This window comes from Entelurus aequoreus, linkage group LG20, assembly GCF_033978785.1.
Source record: "Entelurus aequoreus isolate RoL-2023_Sb linkage group LG20, RoL_Eaeq_v1.1, whole genome shotgun sequence".
NCBI lineage: Eukaryota > Metazoa > Chordata > Actinopteri > Syngnathiformes > Syngnathidae > Entelurus > Entelurus aequoreus.
Genome location: NC_084750.1, coordinates 25,848,266 through 25,876,243, shown reverse-complemented (window position 1 = coordinate 25,876,243; position 27,978 = coordinate 25,848,266). Strand labels below are relative to the sequence as shown.

Genomic DNA, 27,978 nt, shown 5'->3' with positions numbered 1-27,978 from the left:
CTTGATCATTTTGGGTAGAAATGATGTTGACGACACCCTGAAGGTCCCGAATGGTCAGTGCCTGTTCAAAGCCATTCGGAATTGGCAGAGCCTGGCGGTGAAATCTGCCCCACGCCATCACCAATAAAACTGTCATTACTTCACTTCAGCTGATTGGATCTTCCTCCAAACGGACAGGAGACTTTAAGGTCAGAGTCCGATCATGCCCAGACATTATTATCAACACTACCATCGCCCCCCTGTGGTGAAAAACTATAACACATGCACCGACCTTCCTGACGTTTTTGATGATGGGTCAAAGTATTTTTGCAGTGGCACCAATATTGCCCCCTTGTGGTGGGAAAATATAAACAGTCATAACTTCCTGACACATGCTGTGCTTTTCCTGAAATTTTTGACAGTGGTAAAGTGTCGCAAGCGTCATGGCTGTCTCGCGTGAACCTCATGGCAGACTCGCAGCTTTAATTGTGTGAATGTCCAAGCATTTTACATATTTTAACTTTTGTCTACCGGGAATCATGTTCTCCCGAAAAAAATAAAAACATAAATATTCCAGATTACCCAGAATTACCAGTTTTCTTGTCATTTTTCCCACTGAAAATTAATGGGCCATTTTTTTAACTTGCACAATTCCCACATTTCCCAACCGTTTCGAACCGTTCCACCATCCACACACTCCACCCACCTTAGATAATCAAACTACTGTTTTCCAAGTTCAAAGCAATTCCAGGAATTCCCACAATTCCCGGTTTTCCAAAGCCCTACTTTCACCTCTTCCTGGAAAATTTTCACAGTCTACATTTTTCAACCGTTTTTGATCATTCCACCCTCAAACATTACTCTTATTTGGGACAACAAATGTTCATATTTTACTTTTTGTAAAAATTCCAGGTTTTCCACGAAATTCCGAAAATACCCATTTAAATTCAAACTGTTACTACATCAACATTTTTCAACCAAAAACTCCAACACCAACCCATTCATATCATCTGAGACAATTGTGCTAGAATCAATACTTTAAAAAATTCCGGGTTTTCCCGAAATTTCAAAATGTCCAGGGAATTCGCATCCAAATGGACAATTCTCAAAATGTTTCGCATTTTTAAAACCTGATTCCGACCTTTCAACCATCCACCCACATTACTCTCCCCATATATCGAACGCAAAACATAATTTCCCTTTCCTAAAAATTTCCATCTTCCCCGGAATTTCCTCCCCATTGACAATGAATAGGAAACATACAATCCACTGCATATCCCACATTTGTAATCCGATTTGAACTGTTCCAACATCCACACAAACCAGCATGTTTCTTGGCTCCAAAAATTCCCTAATTACCCGGAATTACCAGGAATTTCCCTCCATTGAGAATGAACGGCAATTTACAAACCTCTCCATAGCCCACATTTCTCAACCGATTCGAACCGTTCCAACATCTACACACTTCACTCACCCTGGACATTTAAGCATTTCAGTTCCACTCACACGTAGTGGCAGTTCGGCGGATTGCGCACATAGGGCATTCATACGCAATTCCTAGCAGAATTGCAAATTCTAGTTAATATTATTATCCTTTTTACCATCATTATTCCGAATTGTTATTTAGGTTATGTAAACCCTGACGTTGGTTTGTCCATCTGTTAGCGAGTTAGTTAGTTAATAAAATAACTTAAACACTTGTTGGTGGATTTTCACAAAATTTTCAGGAAATGTCTGAAATTGAATAAAGAAACTGAATACATTTTGGGCCTGATCCGGATCATTTCTACTACATTACCTTACGTTTACGTTACGAGCCTCTGCTCCCGTGTGTTTATGTGAGGGCCCCCGACTTTTTTACTATTTTACTAGTCGAGTTAAGCGCTCTCCGAGTCCTTTTCTAGTTACTATTGTTACCATTGCTATTAGTACTGTCATTATTGTCATTGTTAAAGGTTACTGGTTGTTTGTACCCTAAAGATAAACAACCATAAATATATAATCCCGTCGCTGACATGTTGTAATAATTCACCATCAGCATGCTGGAATTTTCGGGTGCCTTTGAAAAGCTTAACGAGATACTAGTGTGTCTGTGTGTGTGTGTGTTTGTGTGTGTGCGTGTTAACACACGAGGCCTGGGTTTGATCACCTCCCAGGCTTGACTCCTCAAGGGTAAAAGGGGCCCAGTTATGATCAGCATGTGCGAGTAATCAGGGTCCAATGACGAGTTGATTGACTTTGTTTATTATTTAGTACGGGGGGAAGGGGCATCTTAGTGACATCATGTGAAAGGTCAAAGGTGACGACGGTGTGCGGTGCTAAGTCGAAAAGTTGTGTTTCGGCGAAGTTCCTGGAGAGTCACTAGTGGGACACAGCGGTCCATTTGGGGAAGGACCAGAGCCAGAACCGGACCAGCTGGTTAAGAGGGAATTAATCTTGAGGCAGCTGAACTGAACCCGGACGTCACATCTGGAGAGCAGATGTTAGCGCTCGTGTCTCTCGGCTGCTTGGCATGTTAGCCGACTTGACGCGCCGCCAGAAATCTGGACTCAGACCGGGTCTTGTTTCTGATCATTGGCCGCCGCGCATGAAAGCAGGCCTCGTAGACTCAGACCAAGAACATGTGTGAAAGTCTGTGAACTGTCCAGTTCAGGTCAGTCTGAATGGGTCGGGCCCTGGAAGTGGCCCCCAATGTTTGACATAACACCCCCACACACACACTTATGATGAATATGAGTGTAGATTGTTTAAAGTTCTAAACTGCTTGTTGGTTCTGTTTATAGATAAATTCTTCCCTGATAGGAACTAAATGGACCGAGACCTCACAAAGACGCTGTGGCGTTAACCCTTACAGCTTGCTAGCTTCCTGCGACTTCCGTGAGCTGCTAAAAGCTAGCATATTGGTTTGACAACAAATTAATCGTTAGCTGCCAACTAACGCACTACTTGATAACTGGCAGCTGTGACCGCTAATCGCTAGCTGACAATTAGCACACTATTACTAGCCGGCAATTGGTGTGCTAATCGCTAGCTGGCAGCTTGTGCCGTTCACCGCCAGCTGACAACTGGCACGCTAATTGTTATCTGGCAAGTGCTGCACTAATTGCTACCTCACAAGTAGCATGCTAATTTCTAGCTGGCAATTGGTGTGCTACTGGCTCACTGGCACACTAATCGTTAGCTGGCAGCTTGTGCCGTTAATCTATAGCTGACAACTGGCACGCTAATCCCTACTTCACAACCAGCATGCTAATCCCTAGCTGACAACTACCGCCTTAATGGTTAAACGGCAGCTCACGTCACTAATTGCTACCTGACAATTTGCACGTTCATCACTAAGTGGCAAGTGGCGCGCTAATTGCTGCCCCACAACTACCATGCTAATCACTAGCTGTAACTAGCGCGTTAATCCTTAGCTTGCAACTGGTGCACTAATCGCAAGCTGACACAAGCGTTTTATCCCTAGCTGACAACTAGCACACTAATCATAAGCTCGCAGCTTGCACCACTAATCGCTAGCTGGCAATAAAACTGCTGATTGCTAGCTATCATAACTCTAAAGGCTTAGTGGCCACATGCGTGGACAGCACCTTTTAGCTCTTATTTCAAAAATTGTGTACACTACTGAATTGGGGTCTTATAGCCCTTATGTGGACACTTATACTGCCATCTGGTGGTGTCAGAAGAGTATAACATACAATGGAATTTGGAAAAAAAAGTGTAAAAATAAGAATTAGTATGTCACTAAACATGAAGTACACGTTTGTTACTTATGGACTAAGTACATCATATAAAAAGATTATTCTTAGTTTTTTTCTAATTAGGGTCCAATAAGCCCAAATGGCAAAGAGAAATAAAAAAAAAGCATGTAAACAAACAGCTTGGGCCTTAATAGGTTAATTGCGAACATGAATATAATAATAGAATTGAGGTACAGCGAGTAGGGTGGCCATGCCACTGATATTTATAAACTACACGATAGTGTGTTGTGTCAATGTTAATGTGTATTTTAAAACATTTAAATTTGTGGAAAAACTACAGGGAATATAAAAAAAATTAAATTAATTAAAAAATGTACGGCCTCCCTACAGTACCTCAGTGGACCCCTTAGGGGTCACGGACGCCCAGTTGAAGACCTCTGGTCCAAAGGACAAGAACTATGGACTGCCGGGTCGCTTCGCGGCGTGACGGCGGATCTGTTTACTTCCTGATTGCAATGGCCTCGGACATGACTAATGACTGGGAGCAATGTGGACGAGGAACAAGCCCACGCAGGTTCCTGCCTCAACATGAACGTCCTGAGGACAATATTCTTCCACAACGTCCCTGGGAAGTTCCACCTGGACCACTTCGGGAGCACAGCAAGCAAGACGGAATGTCGGCGATGTGATTTTTCTGAAGATTTATATAATCAAGTTGATCATTGATTTTTGTTTTGTGCGTCCATCTCAGCATAAGAGCCTAGAGACTCAACTACCACATGTTAGTTAATGGTGCGTTTAAGGTGGCCTAGAAAACAGGAAAGGTGGAGTGATAAATATCTTTAATGTACTCCACATGAGACCCCAGAGAGTCAACTAGAAGAGCAAACGCAATGTGTCTTGATTGAGTTTAGTTTGGTTGAGGTAAACAGGAAGTGATCCAGCATGTGAGGTTGCTGCAGTGTTTACATTTAGTGCATGAGAGTGCATGTGGCGTGTTTGAAAAAAATGACAGAAATAATCTTTTAGGCGCATAAGTGTCTGCAATGGCGTACTTACACTTGGTCTTTTGAGTGCGTATGTATGTGCACTCACATTTTTACACTTGGATCTTTTGAGTGCGTAAGTATGTGCACTTGCATTTTTACACTTAGTCTCTTGAATGCAAAAGTATGTGCACTTGCATTTTAAACTTAGTCTTTTGAGTGAATAAGTATGTGCGCCTGCATTTTAAACTTAGTCTTTTGAGTGCGTATGTGTACTTGCATTTTTAAACATAGTCTTTTGAGTGCATATGTATGTGCATTTGCATTTTTAAACTTAGTCTCTTAAGTACGTAAGTGTGCTTGCATTTTTAAACTTATTAGCTTGCATTTTTACACTTTTGTCTTTTGAGTGCGTATGTGCACTTGTATTTTAGACTTGGTCTTTTTAGTGTGGAAGTATGGGCACTTGCATTTTTACACTTAGTCTCTTGAGTGTGTAAGTATGTGAACTTGCATTTTTAACCTTAGTCGTTTCAGTGCCTTAGTAAGTGCACTTGCATTTTTACACTTTGTCTTTTGAGAATGTTGGTAAGTACAGTAAGGTGAGTACAAAGTGTACTCAGTATACTTACTAAAGTGTGCTGATGCAAGTATTCATGGCTTTACATTGAAATGAATCAGTGGTGTCACCTGGACACTGAAGTGACACCACTTGACGCTGAAAGTTTGTCTTGCTACTTTAAGGGGAGGGGCCAACGTCCCTTCTCGCCACATGACCTCTGACCTCACTTTGTCCATCATGATGTCTAACCATGATGTCTTCGTGTACAAACATTGCCCTCACATGTCGTTATATACATTACCATATATGTATGTGTATGTCATTGTGTACTTTCGGGCATGATGTCATTTCCTTGACAAGGCGCACTGGAACGCACGCACACACACACAATATTTTGGTGTGCGATTGTGAAACAAGATAAAAGTAGTCGAATACGACAATAGATGGATGCTGGTTTGGGACGAAAAGATGTGAATCAGAATTTCTTGCACTCAATTTATTATTATCATTTTGATTAATATGATAATGCTTATTTTTATTATAATGCTTATATTAAAGACTACAAACTTTTGTGGGCGGTGCATCCTGCCAGAACCTAAACCTTCTGGTAACACTTACATTGTTTAACCCCACGCCCCCCTCCACACACACACACACACACACACACACACACACACACACACACACACACACACACACACACACACACACACACACACACACACACACACAATCTCTCTGATGGGGCACACACATGTTTTTTAATATAAAAAAAATTAGAATCATTCAATTACCATATTCATGTCTCAGTTTAAACACCTTAATTTACTTTCATCTGACCTTCATCATTATCATCCACTCAATTTCATCATCCTCCTCTCATCATCATCATCTCATTATCATCATCAGACCAAAAAAAAAAAACACTTACAAGTTGCTGCTCGGTCGTCCACCATACACCCGCGTCGTCCCCACGCCAAAGGCTCGTTTCACAGGGCCTTGTAGGGAGGTTAGCCTGCCTCCTCCTGGAGACGGCCCCCAAGACCACCACCCTCCTACCTTCTTTACACACACACACACACACACACACACGCGCACGCACACACACACACACACACACACATTACACGCATTCTTGTATTTGTGGGACCTCTGAAAAATGCCTACCTCTTTAGGACCACCCTTTCTAGATATATAAATATGAGTATTTACAACATTAATAATATTTACATACTATGCAAATATAAAAAAGCTTGTTGTAAAAAATTAGTTGGAATTTCACAAGAAAAAGGTCACAATTTCACAAGAAAAACTTAGAATGTTGGCAGTGTTGTAATAAAATTCGTAACTTTACTCAACGCGAGTCAAAATTTTACCAGAAAAACTGAACATTTGTGCAATATTATGACAAAAGTTAGAATTTTACTCAATAACAGTCACAATTTTACAAGAAAAAGCTTAACATTTTGGCAATTTTATGAAAAGAGTCGTAATTTTATTCGACAAAAGTCACAATTTTTAAAAAACTTAAAAATGTGGGCAATATTATAATAATAGAAATTTTACTTAGCAAAATTATGACAAAAGTCACAATTTTACTCAAAAAATGTCACTATTTTACAAGAACAACAAAAAATTGGCAATACTGTGATAAGTCAGAATTGTACACAAATGTCGCCATTTTGCATTAAAAAGTAATAATTTTACATAAAAGGGTAATCATTTTACGAGAAAATATTGCAATATTACAGAAACAGAAAGAATATGAGAAATTGTTCCCAATTTTATAAGAAAAAAAGTCAACACATTGTGAGAAAAAGACTGCTTTTAGTAAAAAAAAAAAGTTGTTTGTAATTGTTTTTTTGTTTTTTTTACATATGTTGGCCAGAGCACTTCAAATTTGTACACACACTTGTTATTTCATATGTTGACCAGAGGGGGAGCACTTTTAAAACCGACACACAGTCAATTTGTCAAACTATTAATCGATTTAAACTATTATACAAACATCGGGTCTGGTTCAAATATAGAGATGAGGGTCTTTAATTTGACCTGCTGTTGTACTCTGTCTCAAAGTGTTAACATGTGCTCAATGTTTCTGTACCATTATTGCTATGTTGTCTATTACCATTGTTGGTAATTTGTCTATTACCATTGTTGGTATATTCATTATTCCTACATTGTTGATACAAATTATTGTATTGTATGTGGGCTCTGTACCGAGGATGTCGTTGTGGCTTGTACAGCCCTTTGAGACACTTGTGATTTAGGGCTATATAAATAAACATTGATTGATTGATTGATTACAGTGTAATAATTATTGTTACTTGTGGTAATGCCACTATGATACAACATTTGTATTATAATCCTTGAACAAAGTAACAGTGAAACTCATGTGAATAATCACTGCATGGAAAACTGGGGGTGGGATTAAATAAATTAACTTCTTCCCCCTCCCTTTCAGGCAAAACTGGACAATCATGCATTACATACTATACATTACCTTTTGCACTATATTAATTTATATTATTTTTGTCAACTTTGTACTTTTTTTGTTATTATTATTTCCATGTCATTGCCTGAAATAAATAAATAAATGAAAAATGAATGAAATGAATTTGAAAAATCCCTCCTTTTTTGGGACCACCCTAATTTTGATAGATTTCACCACCAGGGGTGCAAATGAGACATCCTCTATTAGATGCAATGGTTTTCCGTATTGGGATCATGATTTCGGTCCTCATATGGAAGGTACTTGTCCTTGTTGATGTCTCAACAAGGGTAGGAATACGAGAACACACACACGAGTTTGTGCGCACTAATAAAAAGTGTCAAAAAAGCTTCATCACTGCTCAACAACATGGCACCTGCAGAATCCTTAATTGTGTCTGTTCATCACCATCACTATAATTATCATCCTCATCATCATTATTGTTATTATCATCTTCATCATCATCATCATCGATGCACGCCTACCACGCCCCCTGGCCTGTGCGCAAGGCACTTTGCGACACTTGTCGTTGCTTTACGGCAGCGGCTAAACATGTGAAGAGAAAGACCGACGAGAAGAAAACAAACAGTAAGATTTCAATAATTCCTCGCCGTGACAAAAATGGCGCGTTTTGGAACTCGCGTCTGTTTGCTCCCACGATAGTTTAGTGGTTATAAAAGGACAGCGTTTGTAAGCTAGCATGGCAGCTAAGCTAACGCTAGCCTAGCACGTTTACTCCTCACGTCAGTTATTTACCTGGTTAGTTGTTTACTTGGTCAGTTATTTACTTGGTTAGTTATTTACTTGGTCAGTTATTAGTTGTTTGTGCGTAAGATATTGGCAGCTTGTTGGGTAGCGGTCCGTGTGTCTCGTTTAGTTGTATTGTGTTTTTCTCATTGTGCAGCTTTTCCGTGGTACTTTACCCATATGGGTGAGGGCGGACCTACGTCACTTCCGCCTACCAATCCCCTAGCAACCGGAAATTCGTTGAAAACAAACCAGCTCACAGCGAACACAGCATTGACAGAAAAAGCATTTAACGAGCGTTGTGGCTTGGAAGTCGGCGTTAAATCCTTCATTTACGCATTTTTACTTATTCGCATATCGTGTGAAAAAACGAAAATGTATTATTTGCGTCAGACTCGTCTCAGTGAACTTTAAAGCTTCTCAGGCTTAGCTTAGCTTGCTAGTTAGCTTAGCCTGCGCGCTACTAAGAAAGAGACGCGGAAGTTAATCAACAACAAGATCAAGTGTTAGTGTATAAAATATTGAGAGATTTGAGGGCTCCATGTATTGAATGGCAACATGAAAATTATAGGGTTTATTGTTTTTTAAAAACCCAACTGTTAAGTGCAAATTTAAACGAAACCGGTTTTCGAAAATAGCTAGCTAGGCTATAGACTATATAGTATATTACTTACTTAACTTAATCCTCTTCTTCCCGGATGGGAAATAAGGCTTCGACGACTCGACGCCATTCATCTCGCTGCTGTGCTCGTCTCTGTGCCTCGCCTCATGTAAGCTTCATCTCTTTCAGCTCCCCTTCAACTGTTCTTCGCCAGGTGTTCTTTGGCCGCCCTGGCTTACGTTTTGCCGGTGGTGTCCATCTTAACGCTGCCTTTGGTATCCTCTCGTTGTCCGGTTTTCGAAAATAGCTAGCTAGGCTATAGACTATATAGTATATACCGCATGTTATTTTTGTACAACAACAACTTCAGCTGTCGAACGTTATAAGGTACAAATTCAACAAGTACAACATTAGCACGGACGTATAGCCAAGTTGTGGTTAAGAAGGTGGATTTTTGTTCCTTATATTTACCAGAAACGAAGTGATCCGAACACACGACCCGGGACTTTGGGGGACTCCAGTGAGAACCGTCCTAGTTTTCCCAGTGTAAAGCTGCGAGCCATTTGTCTCGTCTCTGTGGGCTTTTATCACACTTTGGCAGAACAAAATACAACCTTTGTTTTCCCTGTTTCCCGTTGTGGTTAGCACAACCAAAAACAACACAGTTTTTTGGCATTTTGGAGGCAGAATGACGGGTTTAACTAGCGTAGGTCGACATGTTAAAGAGTAATGGCAACGGTTTGTTTTCAACGCCAGTCTGGTTGCTATGGATCGAAGAACGCGTATGTAGCTCAGTTGCCCGGATGTCGGCCCTCACCCATAAGACAATTAAGTACAAGACTACTACATTGTAGCAGTAAAAGTAACGTCCTGTCACCGTGTACTGCAAAGTTGACTTAATTACGACAAGTGTGTAGAAGCATACCACAGATAGCCGCCATTACGTTTTGCAGCGCCGACGTCATAAGTGCCCGGATGTTCCCTTCATGTCACTTGCCCAAACGGCCCCGGAAGACCCGATCGGTCCACGCATGCGCAAAGCGTAGGTCACTCCCCGTCCTCGCAATATAATACGACGGAGATTTTTGGAAGTTTTATTAATGTTTTTTTTTACAAAACAAAGCGCTTGCATACTATTAAAAGAGGATAAAAAAATGAAAAAGGAGTACATTTAAAAACCATCGTCACAACGTCAACCACTTTCACTCTTCTGTCATTGCAATGAATGACGCACGGGGGCGCTACTGACTCCCCTGTGGATTTTTTTTTGAAAACGACTGACTTAAAGGCCTACTGAAATGATTTTTTAAAATTTAAACGGGAATAGCAGATCCATTCTATGTGTCATACTTGATCATTTCGCGATATTGCCATATTTTTGCTGAAAGGATTTAGTAGAGAAAATCGACGATAAAGTTCGCAACTTTTGCTCGCTGATAAAAAAAGCCTTGCCTGTACCGGAAGTAGCGTGACGTCACAGGAGCTAGTATTCCTCACAATTCCCCATTGTTTACAATGGAGCGAGAGAGATTCGGACCGAGAAAGTGACGATTACCCCATTAATTTGAGCGAGGATGAAAGATTTGTAGATGAGGAACGTTACAGTGAAGGACTTGAGAGGCAGTGATGGATGTATCTTTTTTCGCTCTGACCGTAACTTAGGTACAAGCTGGCTCATTGGATTCCACACTCTCCTTTTTCTATTGTAGATCACAGATTTGTATTTTAAACCACCTCGGATACTATATCCTCTTGAAAATGAGAGTCGAGCACGCGAAATGGACATTTAAAGTGACTTTTATCTCCAAGACAATACATCGGTGACACACTTAGCTACTGAGCTAACGTGCTAGCATCGTTCTCAAATGAAGATAGAAACAAAATAAATAAACCCCTGACTGGAAGGATAGACAGAAGAGCAAAAATACTATTAAACCATGTACATGTAACTACACGGTTAAAAATTCTCAGCCTGGTAAGGCTTAACTATGCTGTTGCTAACGACGCTAAGGCTAATTTAGCAACTTAGCAACCGGAACTCACAGAACTATGTACTCTCTCCTTTTTCTATTGTGTATCACGGATTTGTATTTTAAACCACCTCGGATACTATATCCTCTTGAAAATGAGAGTCGAGCACGCAAAATGGACATTTAAAGTGACTTTTATCTCCAAGACAATACATCGGTGACACACTTAGCTACTGAGCTAACATGCTAGCATCGTTCTCAAATGAAGATAGAAACAAAATAAATAAACCCCTGACTGGAAGGATAGACAGAAGAGCAATAATACTATTAAACCATGTACATGTAACTACACGGTTAAAAATTCTCAGCCTGGTAAGGCTTAACAATGTTGTTGCTAACGACGCTAAGGCTAATTTAGCAACTTAGCAGCCGGACCTCACAGAACTATGATAAAACATTAGCGCTCCACCTACGCCAGCCAGCCCTCATCTTCCCATCAACAGCTGTGCTCACCTGCGTTCCAGCGATCAACGGCGCGACGAAGGACTTCATCCGTGGGTTTGGCGGCAAGCATCAGCTAGGCGTCTTCTATCAGGGTAAGTAGTCCTTGTTGTGTTGCTGTAAGTATTGTACTTAGCCGCTAAGACACCGATCGATCCCACCTACAACGTTCTTCTTTGCAGCCTCCATTGTTCAATAAACAAATTGCAAAAGATTCACCAACACAGATGTCCAGAATACTGTGGAATTTTGTCGAAGAAAACAGAGCTTTGTGTATTGTGTTTAATAGGGCCCAAACACTTCCGTGCATTTTATGACGTCACGCGCATAAATCATATCCAAAGGAGATTTTCAACCGGAAGTGTGGCGGGAATTTTAAAATTGCACTTTATAAGTTAACCCGGCCGTATTGGCATGTGTTTCAATGTTAAGATTTCATCATTGATATATAAACCATCAGACTGCGTGGTCGGTAGTAGTGGCTTTCAGTAGGCCTTTAAATCAATAATTTGCGTCTTAAAAAAAAGTAGACTTTTATAACACTGATGCATTTTATGTAAATAACGTAGTAAAAAAGATCATTAGGGTATCTGTACAGATTCAAAATAAATATTGTATTCTTAAATAACGTGTGTTTTGTTATTTTGAATGTAATACTATATACAACATTGTTACTGAAATAAAGATTACACAAAAACCATGGTAATAGGGACGCCAACATAATTGCGGTCAAGTTAGTTGACAGGAAGTGACGCGCATAAACAAGCAATGTTTGAATATGTCATCTGTCTAAGTGTAGCAATCCTCAGTTCTGCATGTGTGTAAGCAGATGGAGAACTACAGCAAAGCTCATAGCGTGGAACAGCCGTCTGTGTGTCCGTTCAAGCTCGCCGCAGACACGCCGGAGGTCTGCGTCAAAGACGGCAGCAAGATCCGCAACCTGCTGCGCTTCGCCCTCAGCCGCATCGGGGCCAAGCCTAGGGCGGCAGAGGCTCAGGAGGAAGCCGCCCACCAGGGTCCGCCCCTTTGCCGCCAGCTGGTGTTGACGGCGAGCGGAAAGGCCGTGTCCAAAGCCATCACGTGCGCCGAGCTGCTGAAGCGGCGCATGAAGGGCATGCATCAGATGACCGAGCTCGCCAACAGCACCGTGACGGACGTGTGGGAGCCGCTGGAGCCCGCCGCCGGCCTGGACAGTCTCACCGTCAGCAGGAAGCTGCCCGCAATCTGGATCCTCCTCTCGAAGGACCCTCTGGACCGGCAGCGGCCCGGGTACCAGGCACCGGGCCGCTTTGACGGCCTGTGGGGGCACGCCGCCGCCGCCAGGGAGGAGGGGGGACTGCGGGGGGCTCACAAAAGGAAGAGAGGAGGCGGGGGCGGCAGCAGGGGGAGGGGACGTTCTAGAGACCTCCAAGCGGGCAGCTGATCCTGATACCTGATTGGACGTCACTTCCTGTTTCATGTGACTCACCGTGATTTGTGGATATTATTTTTGAATACATCGAAATAAACAGAACATCGAATGTGCACATTTTGTATTGTTTCATACAATTTTTTATTATGATTACAGTGTTTGACAGCAATTATTGATCACTTCAATTTTTTACTACATGTCAGCCAATAAAAGGCAAATTGTAGTGTATATTAAGTAATAATACTTTGTGTGATCACTAAAAGTGATTATGGTAAGTATTTATTGTGATTAATACAAGTAATAGTAGTGTGATCAATAAAAGTGATAATGATAAATACTTACTGTGATCAATAAAAGTGATAATGATAAATACTTATTGGGATCAATACAAGTAATACTGTGATCAATATAAGTAATAATGATAGTGTGATCAATTAAAGTAATATTGATAAAGACTTAGTGTGATCAATACAAGTATTAATAGTGTGATCAATAAAAAATGATAAATACTTATTGTGATCAATACAAGTAATAGTGTGATCACTAAAAGTGATAATGATAAATACTTATTGGGATCAATACAAGTAATACTACTGTGGTCAATACAAGTAATAATGATAGTGTGATCAATTAAAGTAATATTGATAAAGACTTAGTGTGATCAATACAAGTAATACATACTTTGATTAATACAAGTATGATTAAATACTTTGTGATAATACAAGTAGATAAGTAATAAATACTTATTGTGATCAATACAAGTAATTAGGGATGTCCGATAATGGCTTTTTTGCCGATATTCCGATATTGTCCAACTCTTAATTACCGATACCGATATATACAGTTGTGGAATTAACACAGTATTATGACTAATTTGGACAACCACGTATGGTGAAGATAAGGTCCTTTTTTTTTTAAATTGATAAAATAAGATAAATAAATTAAAAACATTTTCTTGAATAAAAAAGAAAGTAAAACAATATAAAAACAGTTACATAGAAACTAATAATTAATGAAAATGAGTAAAATTAACTGTTAAAGGTTAGTACTATTAGTGGACCAGCAGCACGCACAATCATGTGTGCTTATGGACTGTATCCCTTGCAGAGTGTATTGATATATATTGATATATAATGTAGGAACCAGAATATTAATAACAGAAAATATTTTCACAAAGATAAAATAAGTCATATTTTTGGTTCATTTAATAGTTAAAACAAATGTACATTATTGCAATCAGTTGATAAAACATTGTCCTTTACAATTATAAAAGCTTTTTACAAAAATCTACTACTCTGCTTGCATGTCAGCAGACTGGGGTAGATCCTGCTGAAATCCTATGTATTGAATGAATAGAGAATCCTTTTGAATCGGGCAAAAATCGTTTTTGAATCGAGAATCGCGTTGAATCGAAAAAATCTATTTATAATCGAATCGTGACCCAAGAATCGATATTGAATCGACTCGTGGGACACCCAAAGATTCGCAGCCCTAATATATATATATATATATATATATATATATATATATATATATATATATATATATATATATATATTTACATCAGTGACGGGCAGTCAGGGGAGGCAGGTGAGGCGGGGCCTCACGTGCCATCATGGAAAGAAAAAAAATGTATCTAGTGATTATACTATAAAGTTATTTTCCATATAACTTCACCAGTTTTAGATTATTTTTATTCAAAATCGCTGAATATTCACATTTGCCGTTCAAATACTGAGAAGAGACTTGCAGTGAGTCACCAGCCAGCTGAGCCTCACCATGGATTGCGCAATTGACTCGGCTAACTGCTGGCCTGCTGTGCAGTGAGACCGTATTGCTATATGAACTATATTATACATTTCCATAGTTTAGTTAGATGAGGTATATAATGTACAGCAGGAGTCACCGCGGGCACCAGGTCGCCCGTAAGGACCAGATGAGTCGCCCGCTGGCTTGTTCCAAAAATAGCTCAAATAGCAGCACTTACCAGTGAGCTGCCTCTATTTTTTAAATTTTATTTATTTACTAGTGTGACAGTCCTAACTGTCGTGCGGGTTCTCAGGACCATCCGGGGAAGACATTGTCGTGAGACGGTTTAGACTTCTTTATTATTTCAATCACAGAGTCTTTTGCGTGCTTTTCAACAGCTGCCTTCTTTCTCACGTGAGCACACGAATGGTTTCCTCCCGTCCGCCGTCTTTCTCCATCTCCTCCCTTGATGATCACGTCTCTCACCCTTTTATATGGTCCGAGAGGGTGATTGCACTGTCCACAGCTGCGCGCTCCACGCACCTTATGCTGATTGCGGCGTTGCTCCCAGTGCGCCCCGCCTTGCCGCTCACTTGTCCACGCCTCCTCGCCGCCATCTTGGAGCGGGCGCCGTCGGTCCGCCGGCCCCGCCTCCCCACAACTAGCAAGCTGGTCTCGCTTTGCTCGACATTTTTAATTCTAAGAGAGACAAAACACAAATAGAATTTGAAAATCCAAGAAACTATTTTAAAGACTTGGTCTTCACTTGTTTGAATAAATTCATTTTTTTTTTTTACTTTGCTTCTTATAACTTTCAGAAAGACAATTTTAGAGAAAAAATACAACCTTAAAAATGATTTTAGGATTTTTAAACACATATACCTTTTTACCTTTTGAATTCCTTCCTCTTCTTTCCTGACAATTTAAATCAATGTTCAAGTAAATTTATTTTTTTATTGTAAAGAATAATAAATAAATTTTAATTTAATTCTTCATTTTAGCTTCTGTTTTTTCGACAAAGAATATTTGTGAAATATTTCTTCAAACTTATTATGATTAAAATTCAAAAAAAATATTCTGGCAAATCTAGAAAATCTGTAGAATCAAATTTAAATCTTATTTCAAAGTCTTTTGAATTTATTTTAACATTTTTGTTCTGGAAAATCTAGAAGAAATAATTATTTGTCTTTGTTAGAAATGTAGCTTGGTCCAATTTGTTATATATTCTAACAAAGTGCAGATTGGAGTTTAACCTATTTAAAACATGTAATCAAAATTCTAAAATAATCTTAATCAGGAAAAATTACTAATGATGTTCCATAAATTATTTTTTAAATTTTACATGAGTTATTATTTGTACAAACATGGTGCAAAGTAATTCATGATTTGTTAAAAAAAATGTTAGTGGCTAGCTAGCTAAAATGGGATATTGTGATTTCACAAGACTGTCTTAGAAGTGATCATTTGAAAATGTTCAATTTGAAAAATGTGCACTTTGAGAAAATATAAAAATAAAGTGTTGCATATTGATATTTATCTGTTTCTATATATATTTAATGTGAGAAATCATTAAGATGATCAGTGTTTCCACAAAGATAAATATCATTAATTATTAATAATAACATAGAGTTAAAGGCCTACTGAAATGAGATGTTTTTATTTAAACGGGGATAGCAGTTCCATTCCATGTGTCATACTTGATCATTTCGCGATATTGCCATATTTTTGCTGAAAGGATTTAGTAGAGAACATCGACGATAAAGTTCGCAACTTTTGGTCGCTGATAAAAAAAGCCTTGCCTGTACCGGAAGTAGCGTGACGTCAAAGGTTGAAGGGCTCCTCACATTTCCCCATTGTTTTCAATGCAGCGAGAGCAATTCGGACCGAGAAAGCGACGATTACTCCATTAATTTGAGACAGGATGAAAGATTCGTGGATGAGGAACGTGAGAGTGAAGGACTAGAGTGCAGTGCAGGACGCATCTTTTTTCGCTCTGACCGTAACTTAGGTACAAGCTGGCTCATTGGATTCCACACTCTCTCCTTTTTCTATTGTGGATCACAGATTTGTATTTTAAACCACCTCGGATGCTATATCCTCTTGAAAATGAGAGTCGAGAACGCGAAATGGACATTCACAGTGACTTTTATCTCCACGACAATACATCGGCGAAACACTTTAGCTACGGAGCTAACGTGATAGCATCGGGCTTAACTGCATATAGAAACAAAAGAAATAAGTCCCTGACTGGAAGTATAGACAGAAAATCAACAATACTATTAAACCATGGACCTGTAAATACACGGTTAATGCTTTCCAGCTTGGCGAAGCTTAACAATGCTGTTGCTAACGACGCCATTGAAGCTAACTTAGCAACGGGACCTCACAGAGCTATGCTAAAAACATTAGCTATCCACCTACGCCAGCCAGCCCTCATCTGCTCATCAACACCCATGCTCACCTGCGTTCCAGCGATCGACGGCGCGACAAAGGACTTCACCCGATCATAGATGCGGTCGGCGGCCCGGAGACGGAGGAAGTCAAGGTGAGGTCGGCGGCTAGCGCGTATTCTATCCATCTCAAAGTCCTCCTGGTTGTGTTGCTGTAGTCCGCCGCTAATACACCGATCCCACCTACAACTTTCTTCTTTGTAGTCTTCATTGTTCATTAAACAAATTGCAAAAGATTCACCAACACAGATGTCCAGAATACTGTGGAATTTTGAGATGAAAATAGAGCTTTTTGTATTGGATTCAATGTGTCCGCATACTTCCGTTTCAACGATTGACGTCACGCGCATACGTCATCATACATAGACGTTTTCAACCGGAAGTTTAGCTGGAAATTTAAAATTGCACTTTATAAGTTAACCCGGCCGTATTGGCATGTGTTGCAATGTTAAGATTTCATCATTGATATATAAACTATCAGACTGCGTGGTCGCTAGTAGTGGCTTTCAGTAGGCCTTTAAAGGTAAATTGAGCAAATTGGCTATTTCTGGCAATTTATTTAAGAGTGTATCAAACTGGTAGCCCTTCGCGTTAATCAGTACCCAAGAAGTAGCTCTTGGTTTCAAAAAGGTTGGTGACCCCTGATGTACAGTGTATTTTGTCAACAACTGTATGTGTGTAACGTATTTCTTGTGCTGAGCAATTATAAAACGGCTGCGAAGACGCACTGGCTGAGGCTCACAGTAATCCCGCCTCCTGGTGGTAGAGGGCGGTAGTGATCCCAGAGATCATTCTTGCGACTACTCGGCTGCAGAAGAAGTGACAACAAGCAGCAACAGTTAGCTGCGATCGTTTATTTTTTCCTCTCGCCTAAACTTTTAACATGGAGGATTACATATCTAAAATAAAACAGTTTTCTAAACTGGACTTTCAATCGAAGCAGGAGGTAATATTTAAAAGAAGATCTCCATCGAGACAGAGAGACTTTTAAAACTGAAGAAAGATAAGGAAGACTTCTATAAACAAGTTATCGATGCTTTTGTTCAAAAGGAGCGGCGCATGGACTTCATTTATAAGTAAAGGTAAGACCGTAATAACGTTTTTTTTATTAAATGTGCTTTTTTGTGTGCTACAGTTTGTGTGTGTAAAGTTAAAGTTAAGTTAAAGTACCAATGATTGTCACACACACACTAGGAGTGGTGAAATTTGTCCTCTGCATTTGACCCATCCCCTTGCTCACCCCCCGGGAGGTGAGGGGAGCAGTGGGCAGCAGCGGTGCCGCGCCCAGGAATAATTTTTGGTGATTTAACCCCCAATTCCAACCCTTGATGCTGAGTGCCAAGCAGGGAAGAATGCTGGTATGAGCTTTTAAACATAACCCAGTAACTGCTGCCAATCAAATGGTGAATAAGATACTCTTTAGGGTTCATATGTTTGTAAATCTGACTGTGATGAAGTCAGTGCCTCACCAGCCATGAACCTCACCGCACGTATCCCATCAGAGCCTTGCTACATTCTTTATTGTTTTCCCCTTTCCCTAGAATTGCCTTTAAACTGCATCCCCTACCTAGAGTGTACAATGTGTCCCTTAGTGCCTTCCTCTGCAACCTGTACTTCCTACACTCTATCAGCACATGCTGCACATTTTCCACCACCCCACATACCTCACATTTATCTGTTGCCACTTTGCCTAATAAGTATAATGTTGCCCTGAGTCCAGTGTGTCCTAACCTAAGTCGAGTATATACCACCTCCTCTCTCCTATACTTTCCTCTATATTCTTCCCCTTTAATAGATTGTTGGATGTTGTATAAGTGTCTGCCTTTCCTCCCAGAATCCCACAGTTTTTGCCGGGATTCCGTAATTGCTGTATTAATTAGTGATTTTGCCTCCCCTCTTCCAACTGGGATTTTAATTAATTGATTTATTGTCCGCCATTTTGAGTACTCTCTTGTCTATGTCATCTGCTCTTTCGTTGCCCCATATTCCATGTGCGCCGGGATCCAACATAGTTCTACCACAAGACCAGTCCTTTGAATTCTAAAAAGTAATACATGCACATCTAACAACAAATCGTCTCTACAAGTCTGTTTTGCAGTTAGACTTTCCATAGCTGCAGCAGAGTCTGAGCAAATGACTGCTCTCAGCGGTTTTATTTCCTCTACCCGTTGTAGTGCTAGTATGATAGCCATCATTTCCGCTGTGAAAACTGACAGCTTATTAGCGATTCTTTTACAGATTGACACCTCAACTTCTGGAATATACAGTCGTGGTCAAAAGTTTAAATACACTTGTTAAGAACATGATGTCATGGCTGTCTTGAGTTTCCAATAATTTCTACAAGTGTTATTTTTTTGTGATAGAGTGATTGGAGCACATTATTGCAGTGAAACTCGCCAAGGGACATGTAACCAAATATTAACATTGCTGTATGGATACTTTTGACCCAGCAGATTTGGTCACATTTTCAGTAGACCCATAATAAATTCATAAAAGAACCAAACTTCATGAATATTTTTTGTGACCAACAATTAAGGCGCTTTTGGTAGCCATCCACAAGCTTCTGCTTGAATTTTTGATCAAACATGCCCTGATCAGTGCCCTATAAAGGCCCAACAAAGACTGTTTATCTGCTCCCCAGTTGTAGCTTGAGACTGACCTCATGAGATTCAGTACCTTCTTGCACTTTGTCTCGATTTTATTGACATGTGTCTTTCAGAGACATCTTTCATCAAACCACAGTCCAAGATATTTAAATTCTTTAACTCTCTTATTGTTTTGTCCATATATTGTCCGGTTGACGTCACAGACCTTGCGTTTCTTTGTAATAATCATGAAGCATGTCTAGCATACAGACATTTTAAAACCCCACTTATATGACCAGTCTTTCACTTTATCAATTGAATCCTATATAGATCTGACAATTTGTCTGACATTTCTCTTTCGTTTCATCATCTGCATATAGTGATAATCCATTACCTCTATCATATCACTATATTAGACAGTATTGGACTAATTGAGCTACCTTGTGGAATTCCATTTGAAATGGTATTTTATTTTATTTATTTATTTTTTTTGTCATAAAAAAATACCATTATGTGTGCTTACGGACTGTATCCCTGCAGACTGTATTGATCTATATTGATATATAATGTAGGAACCAGAAATGTTAATAACAGAAAGTAACAATCATTGGTACTCTAACTTTAACTTTAAACAACCCCTTTGTGCGAATGAGTGTGAATGAGTCTAAATGGGGGAGGGAGTTTTTTTGGGTTGGTGCACTAATTCTAAGTGTATCTTGTGTTTTTTATGTTGATATAATAAAAAAAACCCAAAAAAAACAAAAACCGATACCGATAAAAAAAAAAAATAGATACCGATAATTTCCGATATTACATTTTAAAGCATTTATCGGCCAATAATATCGGCAGGCCGGTATTATCGGACATCTCTATAAGTAATATTGATTAAAAAAAACTTTGTGTGATCAATAACCGTAATGAAGACTTTGGGATCCATACAAGTAATAATAGTGTGATCGAAAAAGTAATAATAATATATACTTAGGGTTCGATGGAAGTAATAATTAAAAAGTAATCACTAAATATAATATTGTGATCAATAAATATGGAAAGACAATTTTTGTGTTCAATAAAAGTAATAATTAAAAATGTCTATAAGTGAAGAGTAAGCAATAAGAACATTAGTACTTAATAAATATTTTGTGTAAAAAGTAGTAAAAAAAAATAAAATTTGATCAATAAAAATAATTATAAATAGTGATAAATATCTTAGTGTGATCAATAAAAGTAATATTTATTGATCACAATAAATCAATATGTGTGATAAATAGTAATAATAATAAATACTTGTATGATCAATACAAGTAATAATGTGAGGAAAAAAGTAATAATATATAGTGATCAATAACTTAGTGTGATCAATAAAAGTGTCCTTAGTGATCAATACAAGTAATAACAGTGTAGTTGAAAAGTAACAATAATAAAAACTTACAGTGATGAATGAAAGTAATGATAAATATTTAGAGTAATCAATAAAATTCTAGTAGTGTGATCAATAAAAAGTAATAATGAATACTTTGTGTGATCAATAGTAATAATAATAAATACTTTTTGTGATAAAAACAAGTCATCATAATACATAATAATGTGAGCAAAAAAGTAATACTATATAGTGATCAATAAAAGTGATAAATACTTCAAGTGATGACTAGAGTAAATGATCAATAATAGCAATACATGGTAAAGTGATCAATAGCAACAGCAGATAGTCGACGATGACTTTAAGTCTCCAGTCTTGTTGCCATGGCGACTGATCCTTTGATCCGGTGTGGTCAGATTAGCGCGGGTCTTACAGGGACGGCGTGGACACGTTCGCCATGTCGCCTGGTCTCCGCTGTCTGCTCTTCTACTTCCTGCTGCTGGGCCCGGTGGCGGCCCGCGTCCGTCACCCACTTCCTGTCCTGTGGATGAGGCCCGCGGGTCACGGGGGCGGGGTCAACGGGACCGTCCAGCAGGCCCTGCGGGACCTGAAGAAGCAAGCCCCGCCTCTGGGAAACTACGAGCTTCAACTCCACAACGTGGACTTGCAGGTTGGTTCCGATGATGTCATGCTGACCCGCTCAGGAGCCCAGATGCATGATGGGATATGTTGGTCAACGCTAAACACGCGCCATGACGGCTTCTGCTGTTGTTGTCATGCAGTGTGACGCCTCGGCCGCCCTCAAAGCTTTGTTTGATGCCATGTGGGTGGGGCCTAAGTATCGCTTGCTGTTTGGAGGGGCGTGTCCTTCTGTCACGCCACTATTGGCTCGTGCTCTGCCGGCGCTCAGGATGGTGCAGGTACCGACGCAAACGGATCCGGTGACATCGTGTCTCACTTCCTCCTCGAAACCCACCCTAACACACACACACACACACACACACAGGTATCTTTTTCAGCACCCGGAAGGAAGTGGTACAGGAACACGTTTAGCACGGCGCCCTCTCGCCGGGCGGTCAATCAGGCCGCCGTCAAGCTGCTGCAACGCTACGGGTGGACGCGTGTCGGCATCATCGCGCAGGAAGGGTCCTCGGAGGTGAGTGACCATTTTTGCTGCCCTCCTTCATGACCCCGTGACCTTTGACCTGAGTGCCTATCGTCCAGATGGCGGAGGATCTGAGCAGACAGCTGATGAAGGCCCGCCTTGAGCTAGTTTCCATGGCGACGCTCCACCACAATGCCTGCACCGGCTTGATGGACATGAAGGTGCGCCTTTGTTCTGATTCTGTCTGATATGTGACATCACGCTGCATCATGTGACATGGACGTGATGTCACGCTGCATCATGTGACATCACGCTACATCATGTAACATGACGTGACATCACGCTGCATCATGTGACATGACGTGACATCACGCTGCATCATGTGACATGACGTGACATCACGCTGCATCATGTGACATGACGTGACGTCACGCTGCATCATGTGACATGACGCGACATCACGCTACATCATGTGACATGACGTGACGTCACGCTGCATCATGTGACATGACGCGACATCACGCTGCATCATGTGACATGGACGTGATGTCACGCTGCATCATGTGACATCACGCTACATCATGTAACATGACGTGACGTCACGCTGCATCATGTGACATGACGCGACATCACGCTGCATCATGTGACATGACGCGACGTCACGCTGCATCATGTGACATGGACGTGATGTCACGCTGCATCATGTGACATGACGCAACCTCACGCTGCATCATGTGACATGGACGCGACGTCACGCTGCATCATGTGACATGGACGTGACGTCACGCTGCATCATGTGACATGGACGTGACGTCACGCTGCATCATGTGACATGGACGTGACGTCACGCTGCATCATGTGACATGACGCGACGTCACGCTGCATCATGTGACATGGACGTGACGTCACGCTGCATCATGTGACATGGACGTGATGTCACGCTGCATCATGTGACATGACGTGACGTCACGCTGCATCATGTGACATGGACGTGACGTCACGCTGCATCATGTGACATGACGTGACGTCACGCTGCATCATGTGACATGGACGTGACGTCACGCTGCATCATGTGACGACGTGACGTCACGCTGCATCATGTGACATGGACGTGACGTCACGATGCATCATGTGACATGGACGTGACGTCACGCTGCATCATGTGACATGACGTGACGTCACGCTGCATCATGTGACATGGACGTGACGTCACGCTGCATCATGTGACATGACGTGACGTCACGCTGCATCATGTGACATGGACGTGACGTCACGCTGCATCATGTGACATGGACGCGACGTCACGCTGCATCATGTGACATGACGTGACGTCACGCTGCATCATGTGACATGGACGCGACGTCACGCTGCATCATGTGACATGACGTGACGTCACGCTGCATCATGTGACATGGACGTGACGTCACGCTGCATCATGTGACATGACGTGACGTCACGCTGCATCATGTGACATGGACGTGACGTCACGCTGCATCATGTGACGACGTGACGTCACGCTGCATCATGTGACATGGACGTGACGTCACGATGCATCATGTGACATGGACGTGACGTCACGCTGCATCATGTGACATGACGTGACGTCACGCTGCATCATGTGACATGGACGTGACGTCACGCTGCATCATGTGACATGGACGTGACGTCACGCTGCATCATGTGACATGGACGTGACGTCACGCTGCATCATGTGACATGGACGCGACGTCACGCTGCATCATGTGACATGGACGCGACGTCACGCTGCATCATGTGACATGGACGCGACGTCACGCTGCATCATGTGACATGGACGTGACGTCACGCTGCATCATGTGACATGGACGTGACGTCACGCTGCATCATGTGACATGGACGTGACGTCACGCTGCATCATGTGACATGGACGTGACGTCACGCTGCATCATGTGACATGGACGTGACGTCACGCTGCATCATGTGACATGGACGTGACGTCACGCTGCATCATGTGACATGACGCGACGTCACGCTGCATCATGTGACATGGACGTGACGTCACGCTGCATCATGTGACATGACGTGACGTCACGCTGCATCATGTGACATGGACGTGACGTCACGCTGCATCATGTGACATGGACGTGACGTCACGCTGCATCATGTGACATGGACGTGACGTCACGCTGCATCATGTGACATGACGCGACGTCACGCTGCATCATGTGACATGGACGTGACGTCACGCTGCATCATGTGACATGACGTGACGTCACGCTGCATCATGTGACATGGACGTGACGTCACGCTGCATCATGTGACATGGACGTGACGTCACGCTGCATCATGTGACATGGACGTGACGTCACGCTGCATCATGTGACATGACGTGACGTCACGCTGCATCATGTGACATGACGTGACGTCACGCTGCATCATGTGACATGGACGTGACGTCACGCTGCATCATGTGACATGACGTGACGTCACGCTGCATCATGTGACATGGACGTGACGTCACGCTGCATCATGTGACGACGTGACGTCACGCTGCATCATGTGACATGGACGTGACGTCACGATGCATCATGTGACATGGACGTGACGTCACGCTGCATCATGTGACATGACGTGACGTCACGCTGCATCATGTGACATGGACGTGACGTCACGCTGCATCATGTGACATGGACGTGACGTCACGCTGCATCATGTGACATGGACGTGACGTCACGCTGCATCATGTGACATGGACGCGACGTCACGCTGCATCATGTGACATGGACGTGACGTCACGCTGCATCATGTGACATGGACGCGACGTCACGCTGCATCATGTGACATGGACGTGACGTCACGCTGCATCATGTGACATGGACGCGACGTCACGCTGCATCATGTGACATGGACGTGACGTCACGCTGCATCATGTGACATGGACGTGACGTCACGCTGCATCATGTGACATGGACGTGACGTCACGCTGCATCATGTGACATGGACGTGACGTCACGCTGCATCATGTGACATGACGCGACGTCACGCTGCATCATGTGACATGGACGTGACGTCACGCTGCATCATGTGACATGACGTGACGTCACGCTGCATCATGTGACATGGACGTGACGTCACGCTGCATCATGTGACATGGACGTGACGTCACGCTGCATCATGTGACATGGACGTGACGTCACGCTGCATCATGTGACATGACGCGACGTCACGCTGCATCATGTGACATGGACGTGACGTCACGCTGCATCATGTGACATGACGTGACGTCACGCTGCATCATGTGACATGGACGTGACGTCACGCTGCATCATGTGACATGGACGTGACGTCACGCTGCATCATGTGACATGGACGTGACGTCACGCTGCATCATGTGACATGACGTGACGTCACGCTGCATCATGTGACATGACGTGACGTCACGCTGCATCATGTGACATGGACGTGACGTCACGCTGCATCATGTGACATGGACGTGACGTCACGCTGCATCATGTGACATGGACGTGACGTCACGCTGCATCATGTGACATGGACGTGACGTCACGCTGCATCATGTGACATGGACGTGACGTCACGCTGCATCATGTGACATGGACGTGACGTCACGCTGCATCATGTGACATGGACGTGACGTCACGCTGCATCATGTGACATGACGTGACATCACGCTGCATCATGTGACATGACGTGACGTCACGCTGCATCATGTGACATGACGTGACATCGCGCTTCCTCACACTCCAACAGGAACGCGACGTGCGCGTCTTCGTCGTCCTCGCGCCTTCTGATGAAGATTCTGTCTCTCAGGTTTTCTGCTGTGTAAGTTGACTTCATGTGTTCATTATGTGTTTATATCCTGTGCATCATGTGTTCATTATGTATTATTAGCATGTACACCATGTGTTCATCACGTATTATTAGCGTGTAAATCGTGTATTCATTACATATTTATATCATGTACATTATGTGTTCATTACGTATTTATAGTATGTTCATGTGTTCATTGAGTTTATAGCATGTACACTGTGTTCATTACATGTTTGTAGCATGTACATCATGTGTTCATTATAGATTAGCATGTACACCGTGGGTTCATTACCTGTTTATAGTATGTTCATCATGTGTTTACAACATGCACATCTTGTGTTCATAGTATGTCCTGTGTTTATAACATGTAAATCATGTGTTTATAACACATCATGTGTTCATCACATTTTGAGGCCTCCAGACTGAAGCTGTCAGCTTCAGGACATCAGTGGGTTGTCGCAGGAGGAGGAGAACCAGGATGGAGGTCCAGGTCGCGGGTGTCAGTCTGCACGTGGAATGAGGTGATGGCGGTGGCAGACGGCGCCATCTGGCTGCAGACAACACGTGTTGTCAACAAGCCAAGACTTCCTGGAAGGGTGCGTCGTGAGTCTTTTTTTTGCCGTCGTGTGATCCCGTGTGACGGTGACATGTCCGCAGACACCCCAAGAGGCTCTCCACCTCCAGCAGAGGGCAAAGGTCAACCCACTCCACGCCTTCGCCTATGACGCCGTGTGGGTGGCGGCCATCGCTCTGAGCGAGGCGACGGAAGCGGTGAAGCGGCGAGAGAAATACGCCGGCGTCGGTGAGGAGGAAGTGGCGAGGGCGCTGCACGACGCCGTCAAGCGTACACACTTCGATGGCGTGACGGTCAGTGCACCATTCACTTCCTGTCTGCGAGGAGGCGGAGTCACCGTGGTGACATCACGTGTTTCTCAGGGTTCAGTTTCCTTCCAAGATGGCGACCGAGTGACGGCCATCACAGTCCTTCAGTCTCAAGGTGTGTGCAGGTGTGTGTGTGTGTGTGTGTGTGTGCACGTTGACATGACCGCGTGTGCGCGCTCGCAGGCGAAGACGTGGTGATGGTGGGAGAGTTCCTCAGCGACACGCAGCACCTGCGACTGGCTGAGCATCTCGTAAAGTTCAAAGGTCACGTGGTTTAGAAGCTGCCATGCAAAGATGGCCGCCTTGACACCAAGCATGTTGTGCCCCGCCCACAGACCCGACTCCGATGCATGAGGAGCGACATCACGCCAACGTCCTCCTCCTCAGAATGGTGGCGGCGGTCGCCGCGGTAACCGCCGCCCTTTCTTTGACCGCCCTGTGCATCATCACCATCAAGCGCCACGCATCCGCTACCCACGATGCACTGCTGCTGCTGGCCGTCCTTCTCTCTGCCTCCTCCGTCATGGCCGCCTGCCCTGATGACAACTCGCTACCCCGATCGACGCTCAACCTTCTCTGCTCGGTCAGCACGGCCATTTTTGTTTTTAAAAGGCCACACGCTACGTTACACGCTAAACAACTTACACAGTACATCATTCTCCATTACCAATGATTGTCTCACACACACACACACACACACACTAGGTGTGGTGAAATTATTCTCTGCATTTGACCCATCACCCTTGATCACCCCCTGGGAGGTGAGGGGAGCAGTGAGCAGCAGTGTTGGCCATGCCCGGGAATCATGTATGCACGTTCACACGACATACTACACCCCTTACACACGTTACATGTTATGCAGGCTTTCGTACACTACGCCGTGCACGCTGTGTTACGTACAATACACAAACTACATGTTACATGCTGCACACCTTATGCTACACACCTTACACACTACATGTAACACGACACGTTACATGCTAAACACATGACACACTACATGTTACATGCTATACACCGTGCAAACTACATGCTATATACCTAACACTACATGTTACACACTATACACGACACTAAATTGTATGTGCAGT

At 42.5% G+C, this 27,978-nt stretch overlaps 4 protein-coding genes across 10 annotated transcripts in view; 2 read left to right on the top strand and 2 right to left on the bottom strand.

The window, feature by feature from the left end:
* col6a4a (collagen, type VI, alpha 4a) overlaps positions 1-8,780 on the bottom strand; it is a 51,303-nt gene extending 42,523 nt beyond the window's left edge. The window contains exons 1-2 of one of the 3 annotated variants that reach the window (XM_062029769.1): positions 8,476-8,780; positions 6,160-6,290 (exon numbers count right to left, since the gene is read on the bottom strand). The gene's annotated coding sequence lies outside the window, so the exon portion shown is untranslated. The remainder of the gene's footprint in view (positions 1-6,159; positions 6,291-8,475) is intronic. The other 2 variants (XM_062029771.1, XM_062029770.1) reach the window with 2 other exon arrangements.
* On the top strand, positions 8,172-13,006 carry rpp25l (ribonuclease P/MRP 25 subunit-like). 5 transcript variants are annotated; one of them, XM_062029778.1, is made up of 4 exons: positions 8,265-8,307; positions 9,257-9,454; positions 9,542-11,633; positions 12,368-13,001. In XM_062029778.1, exon 4 carries the CDS (start codon positions 12,368-12,370, stop codon positions 12,959-12,961), a length of 594 nt encoding a protein of 197 aa, XP_061885762.1. In that variant the 5' UTR covers positions 8,265-8,307; positions 9,257-9,454; positions 9,542-11,633; the 3' UTR covers positions 12,962-13,001. The 5 variants fall into 5 exon arrangements, with proteins under 5 accessions (XP_061885760.1, XP_061885763.1, XP_061885764.1 ...); XM_062029776.1 differs by lacking the exon at positions 9,257-9,454 and having other exon boundaries at positions 8,172-8,307; positions 11,562-11,633; positions 12,368-12,997; XM_062029779.1 differs by lacking the exon at positions 9,257-9,454 and having other exon boundaries at positions 8,191-8,307; positions 11,541-11,633; positions 12,368-13,002.
* Positions 13,007-15,138: 2,132 nt separating this feature from the next.
* tmem116 (transmembrane protein 116) overlaps positions 15,139-27,978 on the bottom strand; it is a 25,491-nt gene continuing 12,651 nt past the window's right edge. Inside the window, exons 11-12 of the mRNA XM_062029766.1 lie at positions 21,527-22,070; positions 15,139-15,397 (exon numbers count right to left, since the gene is read on the bottom strand). The gene's annotated coding sequence lies outside the window, so the exon portion shown is untranslated. The remainder of the gene's footprint in view (positions 15,398-21,526; positions 22,071-27,978) is intronic.
* The window catches only part of LOC133636098 (gamma-aminobutyric acid type B receptor subunit 2-like), a 10,219-nt gene continuing 3,755 nt past the window's right edge, over positions 21,515-27,978 (top strand). Inside the window, exons 1-10 of the mRNA XM_062029761.1 lie at positions 21,515-21,763; positions 21,876-22,013; positions 22,100-22,249; positions 22,318-22,419; positions 25,946-26,017; positions 26,419-26,601; positions 26,663-26,872; positions 26,942-27,002; positions 27,071-27,151; positions 27,223-27,470. Of these exons, the coding sequence (XP_061885745.1) occupies positions 21,551-21,763; positions 21,876-22,013; positions 22,100-22,249; positions 22,318-22,419; positions 25,946-26,017; positions 26,419-26,601; positions 26,663-26,872; positions 26,942-27,002; positions 27,071-27,151; positions 27,223-27,470 (1,458 nt within the window). The 5' untranslated portion in view covers positions 21,515-21,550. The remainder of the gene's footprint in view (positions 21,764-21,875; positions 22,014-22,099; positions 22,250-22,317; positions 22,420-25,945; positions 26,018-26,418; positions 26,602-26,662; positions 26,873-26,941; positions 27,003-27,070; positions 27,152-27,222; positions 27,471-27,978) is intronic.